The 10974-nt window shown below is 33.8% G+C and overlaps 1 protein-coding gene across 2 annotated transcripts; it reads right to left on the bottom strand.

Moving 5' to 3' along the window:
* Positions 1–6741: 6741 nt before the first annotated feature.
* LOC105134683 (diaminopimelate decarboxylase 2, chloroplastic-like) lies at positions 6742–10973 on the bottom strand. Of its 2 annotated transcripts, XM_011039187.1 has the most exons (8): positions 10404–10973; positions 9879–10053; positions 8728–8877; positions 8317–8478; positions 8047–8232; positions 7317–7439; positions 7150–7239; positions 6742–6982 (listed from the first exon to the last, which is right to left on the bottom strand). In XM_011039187.1, exons 1-8 carry the CDS (start codon positions 10901–10903, stop codon positions 6902–6904), a joined length of 1467 nt encoding a protein of 488 aa, XP_011037489.1. In that variant the 5' UTR covers positions 10904–10973; the 3' UTR covers positions 6742–6901. The 2 variants fall into 2 exon arrangements, with proteins under 2 accessions (XP_011037489.1, XP_011037490.1); XM_011039188.1 differs by lacking the exon at positions 8047–8232.
* Between the last annotated feature and the right edge of the window lies 1 nt (position 10974).

The raw sequence follows: 10974 nt of genomic DNA, 5'->3' as shown, positions 1-10974 counted from the left end.
CTTTCTTTCATTATGTCTAGCTAATTTTATTATGTCAAGGTGAAAAGGTTACACTAATGGTGTAAGAATAAGTATAGTGTAAACTTAATATGGACTTTAATGTTTGATACTAACATGTTTTGTATTTGTTATATTGTTCACTCTTTAATACTTTGTTTGTTAAATAACTAATCTTGATTTATGTTGTATAACACTTGGTACAACAAATGCTTGTTAAAAGACTCAATTATATTTTTAAAAAGGGTTTAATTATTTAATTGAGGGTTTAATTGAAAGGGAAATCAACTTTGAAAGTCAATTTCAAAGTAATTGATGTTTGGGACTTAATTGAAAGCTTTAAAAGTTTGATTTAGTCAAATTAAGGGTTTAATTATATAAAAATCAAAGTATGATGAGCAAATAGGGGCTTAATTGAACTTTTTATGAGCCATGGATCAACTTGCAAAAGCGCACGACTTTAAGGATTGAGATCAATGAGGAATCAGGGGTTAAATAAAAAAAATTAAAAGTTTAGTGGTCATTTAGGGGGTAATTGAACAAATCAGAAATCAAGGACCAACTTGTAAAAGATGCTTAAAATTAGGGTGACAAACAAAGTTTGACAGAGATACAATTGCATGAAATTAAAAAGAAAAAAAAAAGAGAGAAATTAAGGATAAAATAAAGCAAAATTAGAAGATTAAGAATTGAATTAAACTTTGACATATCCCAAATTTAAAAAAAAAACAATCTATAGGGATTAGTTAAAACAGTGTCATTCAAAGTATTGTGCTTCTTTTTCTTTAGTTTTTAGATGATCGAGGGGGCACTTTCAAACAAATAAATACGATATTTTCTACCACTCTAAAGACTGAACCACCATTATTTAATCAAGAAACACCCCCTCTATAACCCTATGTCTGTAATATTAAACGTTCATATCCTATTTTCTCCATAGATCTCCAATTTGAGACATTATCCTGTTTAAGTGGACACTTTCAAACGATCAAATATAGAGTTATAGATCTCTAAATCAAATAAGAGTGAGTCTAATAGAAAGGCATGCACCCCCTCTACCAAGTTTAGGTGGTCTCATGTAACGTTGACATCGGAGATGCACCGACAAAGTCCTAAAAATGGTTAACATAATTAACTTTGACAAGAATATTCAGTTGCAGAAAGAACGCTTAACTTTCTCATTAGTTTCCATTTAAAAACTTCCAGAATGATCATATTAAGGGTTTAAAACCTTTCTCTCAGGATTCAAGGCCATGAAACACTCACTTTGGTCCCCAAGAACCATACAAAACAACGTACACCTAAAACCAGCACCCTTATGGCAAAACCAGCTAGGTTTTAGTTGTTTGGAACCCTAGACAACCCATCTAGAAGACCTAAACCTGCTTATAAAAAAAGGGTCGAAAAACACCATCGAAAAGGAAAAATAGAAGAGCAAATTAGGGAGAAAACAAAGAAAAGTAAAAGGAAAGAAAAGAAATGAAACTTAGGCTAAAAGGCAAGGATCCTACCCAAAAAGTTTTCGAACAAAGAAAAGTAAAAGGAAAGAAAAGAAGAGAGAAAAGAAATAAAACTTAGGCTAAAAGGCAAGGATCCTACCCAAAAAGTTTTCGAGGCTTCAATTCTGGTCTAAGGAGGTTTGAAAACAAAAAGAAAGGGATGCAATACTAAGAACCAATCCAAATTTAGATTTTTAAAACCAATAAGGTATACATTTTCTTACCTTAAAAGTAGAGTCCATGAGGTATGCTAGATCTTTCTTTTGTTTTCAATATGAAGTTTTGATTGCTATGACATGTTTTTTTATTGCTTTTTGTCATTTCTTTACATTAAACTTGGATTTTAAGTTTGTTAAGGGTGGCAACAAAGAGGTAGGGACACTTTCTGTTAATGAAAGGATAGCCCCTGCTTTTGAGTAGCTAACCTGATCATTTGAAGTGAAAGTAGTAAGATTTTAAAGCTTTTCATTTGAAGTGAAAGTAGTAAGATTTTAAAGCTTTTTTTTTTTTATCTAAATCCATTTATTGTTTTGAGTTTATAATTATTTAGGTTAGGAATCAGTGCATTTTTTAGTTTCTGTATTGTTTTGTTTGTTTCTTTAGCCATAACAATGTTTCTTATTAATAGTTTGGTTTGTGCGGAGAGGAAGGGCTCACTTTAGAGCCTAAAAATGACCTTTCTGAGTGCATTCTTATTTGCTAGCTTTGTTGGTATATTTTTTGCATTTTAAAGCATATTCATCCATTGAATATTGCCTTAAGTGTTGTTTGGTTTAATTTATGTTTTAGATAGGTCTGCTCATCGTTTCTTATAAGTAATCTAGGAATTTCTAGCATCAACAACAAGTTTTAATTAGTTTAATCGAAGGGTTTTGGTTTCAAATCAAAACCTTTTTTGGTGTAAACTCATGTGATTTTGTCAATCATCAAGAGTTTTGAACCCTTGATTCTTAATCTAGGGAGTTTGTGAACATAAACAAGCCTTTTTTTGTTTGAAATCTGCTCTGGATTAAGAACTACATTTTAAAGGAGGATGAAGAACATTCATATGTTTTATTTTGTTTTTTTTTGTTTTAATCCATTTTTGTCTGAAATTTTTTTGAGTTTTTGTGTTTTTCACCTATTTCGATCCATTTTGTTCATATTTTCTTTCATTCGGTTTGTTTACCAAAAAAAAAAAGAAATAAAAAAGAAAAAAGACTACACACACACACCTTTTGTATTTGAAAAAGGCTTCAGGAGCTATTTTTGAAGTAGACGGCGGTTGATAAAGTATCCTTGATCATAATTTCCAGTATTATAGTACATCCAATATGAAACTTGTGATTGGTAGTAAAACACCGATTCCCCTGTTGAGACCAATTTCAATCTTCATAAATCTCTTGAGATATTTTTTTACGAAGTTTTGTTATAGCATTTATAATAGCCTCCAGTTTAGGAGTGCAACCCAACAAATAGACACCTACAGGAATTAGCTTATCAACTCCCCGAACAGTATTATAAGAATCCGTACTGAACATTCCTCTTGTAATTGTACATGCTTAAATGCACTTTTAAGTACTAATCAAACATTCCTCCTGTAATTGTACATGCTTGCATAGCAATAACATATTTTTGTTTCGGCATTTGTTCATATATATATATATATATATATATATGAAAAACAAAACAAATAAAAAAATAATTCTTAGTTTTTTTTTAGGATTTTTCCCTTTTTAGAAAAACTCCTTGTAAATTTTATTTTTTTTATTCTCAAGAAAAACCACAAGTAAAAAATAAAAAGACATTTGTGTATGTTTGCACACATTCGAATCTCTAAAAAATATAAAAAAAATCATATTGTTTAGTATTTTTATACGAAAAAAAAATATGTGTGTGTTTTGGTATGTATTTTAAAATTTAATAATTAATTTATTGAATTGATGAGAATTTAGCTAGCATTTCAATAAAAAAAATATCTTTTTTAATTCATAAGAATTAATAATTAAAAATCTTAGTATAGAATATTGGACCTACAAGTAAAGTTGGTATTTAAAATATTGGAGTTAAGTAAAAAATTCTTAGAATTATTCTAAATATTCATTAATTTTAATTGAGAATATTTTCACCGTAATACACAAATTACAAAGAGCTTTTTTCTAAGAATTTATTTAAATGCACGAATTAATAATAATTTTTTAATCATCAAATTTATTTATATGAATAAATCTCAAATTACGAGTAAACTATCCACTGGAAAAACATCAAAACTTTTAAACTATCTAAAGTCACAAAACAGATTACCTATCTAAAATAGAGTATACTAAAAGTACTAATAACTTTTATAATTATAATCAGATTCTTATCCTAAAATATATAATAACTTTTATAATTACAACTCGACTCTTACCTTTAAATGTATAACAAGACTAATACACTTAAATTTTTTAATAATTAAATTTATTAAATAATTTGATGACAACTCCTTTATCCTTTAAAATCCGCCTTTTGGCACGTCCGACAAGTACCATCCTGAACAATGAAGGTAAAAGATTCATGGATCTCAAAGGGAGGGCCATGGCATTGTCAAGATCATGATTCTGGAAGATGCTTGTTGCAACTTACACTATCTTGCTCAGAGTATAGAGTTAGTTTGGAATAGATGGTTGTTTAGTGGTATGTCGAGATCATGCACGGATGATCCAGGACCACTAGGAAATTGCTTTGCCCTGTCCATCTTTTCTTTCTTTCTTTCTTTCTTTCCCATTTGGCTGCATTGTCCATCGTGAAAAGCAATGGAAGAAAAATGGCCACAGAATGGGAGTGTTGGAAACAGTTTCGCGTTCACGCGGAGAAGTTGGATTTTTACTCAATTGATTGATGGATTGAGCATCCAAGCAACTCAAATGGATCAGCCATCAAACTTTCTTAGCTTGAAGAAGGAAAAGGAGTGAGAATATTAGCTAACTGTCAACTTATTGGTGAGAGTTTCTTTCCCATGGCCGTGGGAGGGGCCGCCATGGCAATGACACTCCGAAACTTTTATTATCTTTCAAAGATTTGGACATTACATTTCAAGATCGGCTGCTACGGAGCTTTTATACGGAGTGAGAATCGCTTTTTTCTAAGAATTTATTTAAATGCACGAATTAATAATAATTTTTTAATCATCAAATTTATTTATATGAATAAATCTCAAATTACGAGTAAACTATCCACTGGAAAAACATCAAAACTTTTAAACTATCTAAAGTCACAAAACAAATTACCTACCTAAAATAAAGTATACTAAAAGTACTAACAACTTTTATAATTATAATCAGATTCTTATCCTAAAATATATAATAACTTTTATAATTACAACTCGACTCTTACCTTTAAATGTATAACAAGACTAATACACTTAAATTTTTTAATAATTAAATTTATTAAATAATTTGATGACAACTCCTTTATCCTTTAAAATCCGCCTTTTGGCACGTCCGACAAGTACCATCCTGAACAATGAAGGTAAAAGATTCATGGATCTCAAAGGGAGGGCCATGGCATTGTCAAGATCATGATTCTGGAAGATGCTTGTTGCAACTTACACTATCTTGCTCAGAGTATAGAGTTAGTTTGGAATAGATGGTTGTTTAGTGGTATGTCGAGATCATGCACGGATGATCCAGGACCACTAGGAGATTGCTTTGCCCTGTCCATCTTTTCTTTCTTTCTTTCTTTCCCATTTGGCTGCATTGTCCATCGTGAAAAGCAATGGAAGAAAAATGGCCACAGAATGGGAGTGTTGGAAACAGTTTCGCGTTCACGCGGAGAAGTTGGATTTTTACTCAATTGATTGATGGATTGAGCATCCAAGCAACTCAAATGGATCAGCCATCAAACTTTCTTAGCTTGAAGAAGGAAAAGGAGTGAGAATATTAGCTAACTGTCAACTTATTGGTGAGAGTTTCTTTCCCATGGCCGTGGGAGGGGCCGCCATGGCAATGACACTCCGAAACTTTTATTATCTTTCAAAGATTTGGACATTACATTTCAAGATCGGCTGCTACGGAGCTTTTATACGGAGTGAGAATCTTTGCTTGGATTTTGTACACGAAACCTTTCGGCGGCAAAAGGCGGGCAGCGGGTTGAGGCAGAGGAACACAGCAAAAATTTTAAACGGGGCCATTAATGAGATATATAATCTTCAGAAGGACTTTGATGAAATAATATCAATTACTGGGGGTAGACAATAAATATGCAGGAAACTTTTACAGCTAGGGGGTCCTGCCTTTTCCTATTGGAAGCGCCGCTCACAACATTGAGCATTCTAGCTCCGCATCGAAATGATAAAGGGTAGCGAAAAGACAAGAGCAATTATAGTTGATAGTTCATGCCCATATATTTCGACCATCTGCGTTCACATTGTTTTTTTTTTTTAATTATTTTAAATAGTTTTTAAAATATTTTTAGATTATTTTGATATTAAAAATAAATTTTAAAAATAAAAATATATATTATTTTAATATATTTTTAAACAAAAAAACTTTAAAAAACATCTGCTATCATTACCCTAGGACTGGTGTGGTCAAATCATATCCTGATTTAACATTTTTCTCCCTTCAAATTCCTTCATGATCATTAAAGACTTGATGTCAGTATCTCAATCAAATCTCTGTGCAATGTTGATCTATCATCTCAATCAAATCTCTATTATGCATCATAACAAAGAGGATAGGGTCATTTTTCTAATAAAGATAACGCACCTCCATTTAATTGCGGATTCAAGATTCAAGTAGCGTCGCCAAAGTGATAAAAACATGTGGGCTCCTAAATCACCAAGTCTCTCCTTGCTCGACTTGTCACGCAAGTTATCTTCTCGAAAAGGAAAATGCTGGAACCACACCATGTTTGATGAGCAGATAGGTTGCACAATAATTAGAGATGGCTTGAAAAATTAAAAAGCATTGGTAAATATTAGTAAGGTTACCATGGTGATTTCAAAACGAAATGTATTGAATTCTGATGATGTATTGCTTTGTGCCTTTACATTTACATACGGCCTCAAATCATTTATAGGAACACAGGTTGAGAAGTGCTTTGCAAAGAGGTCTAGTTGGTAGATTCTGATTTTCAATTGGGCATTCAATGCAAATACCGGCCTTTGAAAAGCTCGGCACAAACCGTCGTAGCCCACAAGCTTAGATTCAATTCTTTCGAAAGCCTGTTTAAATGTTTAAAAATGTGGTAGATGTGACAACCCATATATATATAACTCTTGATGAGTATTTAAGTTGTAGAGGCTGGGAATTGACGCAATGAATAAATCCAGCAGCTGATTGAATATTTGAATTGATATAACCAGCAGGGTGGGATACGCAGAAAACACAATATAAGCAAAAATCAGGTTTCATTGCCTCAGTAGAAGTGGTTACTGTCTGCAATCAAAGACCCTCAAAGAACCGAATATGGCCTTCGAATGTCTCCCCATGCCGAATTTTGGACACTGTTCCATCATCTTCAACCTACAAACACAAACAAACTCAAGCTCTGAGAACCATGTTTCTAGCCAAAGATCATTTAAACAGCATAAATCATTAATGCATTAGCAAACAAACAATGTGTTGGTGAGACAAACGTTCAATCATAATTTATAACACAAGGTGTTGCAAGATCAAAAGTTAATTCATACCCAGTACTCAGGAGGTCGCATCTTGAGATTGTATGTCGATGCCATGCTCATGCAGTAAGCACCTGCATCATGAACAACCAAACCAGCTCCCTGCAGAAAAAATCTTGATGAGAAAATGAAGATTCTTGCTGCAAACCACAACAAAAGAAAGAGGAGGAACAAAAAACCTTGGCTGGAGTTGGAAGTTCTCTATCCTTTCCCAGGAAATCTGCTGACTCACAGACAGGACCAACCACATCAAAAGTTGAAACTTCAGCCTTGGGTGATGCAGGAGAAACAAGCTCTATGTGCTGAAACCAAACAAAAAAACGAGTCAACTCCAAGCAAGAAAGAGAACAGCTTTTAGTAATGACATGATCAAGAGGAAAAAAAGAAGGCACCCCTTGTAACTTGAAATTGTAGCCAACAGGGAGATAACATACATATATATAACAACGTACATGTCTGAGGGAAGCCAAATTCCTTCACTTTAATAAAATATTATGTTTATCCATAGCAATAGATCCACAGCTACTTGTATCATAAAAAGGGGCCTTCCTAGAGAAATAGTCAACCATTGCCAACCCTAAAGAATGTCAAACATATTTCAGACACCCAAATCATTTTCAAGGGCATCATTCAGTACCCCCTACAATCAGAGTCATTCCACAAACAAAAATGTTACTGGATTATATAATATATGACAGTAAGACTGGATCAAAAAGGGATGCCTAAACCATTATGATAGCTAAGTGTTGCTATTGAGTAAAAGCACACTACATGAAAAGGCACTTCCAGATGATAGAATATATATAAAAAAAAAAATGACATCATAATACCATAGAATAAGTAGATTATTCTACTGTTAAACATGACACACTCAATATTGAGAAGGGTTTATCAGGTTCTGATACTTACTTGATAAGCATCATAAAGACTAGGACGGATAAGTTCAGCCATGCTGCCATCTATCACAACAAAATTTTTTGTTCCATTAGTTTTAACCCCAGTGACCCTATTCACCAAGCAGCAAGTATTTGCAATGAGCGATCTCCCAGGTTCAATGATGAGATTGAGATCTCGTGAGAGAACCAGTTCACGAACCTAAACCAACAACCAATACTGTCAATATTAAGAATTTCCATATGTTGGCGTGTACTGAACACGATTTAGATATATGATCGTTACAGTGTCAATGAGATCTCTTGGAGTAGGAAGGACTGCACCAGAATGATAATAATCTATACCCAAACCACCTCCAATGTTTAAGTAATCAATTTCAAAGCCCTGAGCTCTGATTTCATCAATGTAATTAATCATGAGAACTGCAGCATCCCTGAATATGTCCACCTAAAAGACATAGCAAAGAGATGTTCAACTTTGCATTCAGTGACTAATAGCAGTGTATGTATAGAGAAAGAAAACACATGAAAGTATATATGCCCCAGAAAAATGGAGAATGGTGATAATAGAATTGAATGGTGGTAATAGAATTGAATAGGATAAGAAAGAATAATAAATTATAAGAATATTTCTAGCATCATAGCCAGTAATTAGTAGAAAGGAAAAAAAAATAGCAACAGCTTTCTGTTGGGATACCTTGGTGATGGTTGATCCTAGATGGCAATGGGCCCCCACGAGCTTCAGCTCATCATGGTGTGCCTTTACAGCATCCAGAAACCATTGCAACTTTTCATTTCTTATACCAAATTTAGAGTTCTTGTTCCCTGTAGCAACATAAGGATGGACCTAAAGAATACAAGCACAAAGTATTTGATTGTAAAAATGAATCAAACACAGCAACCTCCACAAAAATCTTTACCATATACTTTTGGAAACTTAATCAGCACAAACTACAATGTCGAAGAATTTCTCATCTTGACTTTTCAGAATGAAAGGACCTGCTTGTCATGGGTTAAGGATTAAATATATTATGATGGAGCTGGATGAGGTGGTGATGGGAAGAGAGATAAATTGTCCAACAGTATTGAGGCATGGACAAAAATAGCACTTGCCATGTTGTTAAGGCAGTAAGTTAGGCATGAAAAAGAGGAAGTGTTGAGGTGTGGCATTAACAGGGATTCCATTATGGAGCAGCAGCAGATGGAAAAGGTGTTGACCATGACTACTTGTACTGATGATGCAGAGTGCCAAAGCAGAAGGAAGAGAGATATGACTTCGTTCTATGTGAATTACTTTAGAAAAGCTAAAGTACTTAGCATGAGTTGAACTTCTCTCTTTACTGAAACAAATCAATGTTGATCATATCAATTCCTAAATAGAAAAAATCAAACATCAACTCTGAATCCCGACCATCAAAACTACAATTTTAAACTAACTTTTTCAGTGGCCTTATCAATTCAAGTGGCTGAAGTTCTTGTTCATGAAATTTCAAGGCTGAAAATAGAATGAGGCAACTTATGATTCCTCTAACTAAGGAGTGCCAAGGACTTTCTAAACATATATAATATTGACTCAAAAATATCCAGAGGTTCTTCTCTCCATCGAACAATTAGGCTGTTATACTCATTATGGAACTTGTTGAAGAGATATATTAAAAGATCCAGAGGTGCTCCAGTTCCTATTTCAAATTTCTAACTAAGTTTACCTAGGCCATGAATTAACCGAGTCAACAAACTAGCTATAACTTTTCTGGTGCCCATTTCAAATAACATGACCGGATTAACAAACATTCTAGTATCTATTTCTTTACCATCAACTCACTTCCTCACATGATAACTATTGCATACCTGAGGGTCAACATCTGGGTTGATCCGAAGTAGAACATTGACCTTCTTGCCAGCAATTCTAGCAGCAGCCACAATATTTTCCAAATCGAATTCACTATCCACGTTAACAAAAACACCTTCTTGAGCAGCCAGAACCAAATCCTCCAGCAGCTTCCCATTTCCATTAAAAATACACCTGTTCATCCACACGTTTAAACCACATCAGACAACACAAAAACTCCCACAAACACAACACTAATTAGCCCTTTATAATACAATGAGCAAATCCTAAACTAAATACCACAAAACCAAGCTCATTTAAGTTTGGCACGCCACGGTTAAAATTTCAAAACTGGCACGAAACAAAAAAGAAGCAAAAAATGTCTCAACTCAATCTTCCAACAAAAAAAAAATACTCATAAAAAGACACGCTATACTTTTAAGTTAGAATACATGAGAGAAAACAAGGCCTGGTCTTCTAATAACCCAAAACACATAAAAAGACAGTCTCTCCCCAGATGCACAATTAAATCATCATAAACATACCTTGTGGGATCGAAACCGGCCCGAAGAGCCAATCTAAGCTCGTTACCACTTACCAAAACAGCACTACAACCCAACCCTCTCAAATGCTCCAAAATCTTCAAATTATTATTAGCCTTAATAGCATAACCAATAATAGAATTCAGTCCTTGTAAGGCATCCTTGTAAGCCTCAACATTTCTAGTAATCTGTGGCTTACTATACAAATAAAACGGTCTCTTCTCAACATTCTCCATAATCTCCTGAACCTTAAGGTTCTCACAGCAGAGAAACCCATCTTTGGATTTGGTGAAACAATGCTTAAACTGTGTGATTTCCTGTGCTGTGGTTGTAGCGGGGTTTTGTTGGGAAATAACTGCCTTGAGAGAAAGGGGTTTGGGAGAGTTTTTTTTTGTTAGTTTAAAGGGAAAATTTGATTTTTTGGAAAATAGGTTTTGATTTAGGGAGTGAGTTAGGGTTTTGGAAATGAAGCGTGACTGAGAGAGATCTGTAGCAGTCGCCATTGATAGAGAAGTGAGTGTCGGAAAAGAGTTTGTATTTTTAGGGTTTTACAGAGTCAACAGAAAGTCAAAAA

Source organism: Populus euphratica, unplaced genomic scaffold, assembly GCF_000495115.2.
Source record: "Populus euphratica unplaced genomic scaffold, PopEup_1.0 scaffold91.1, whole genome shotgun sequence".
Classification (NCBI taxonomy): Eukaryota; Viridiplantae; Streptophyta; class Magnoliopsida; order Malpighiales; family Salicaceae; genus Populus; species Populus euphratica.
The sequence above is the reverse complement of the archived record's forward strand: the minus strand, read 5'-3'. Positions and strand labels throughout refer to the sequence as shown.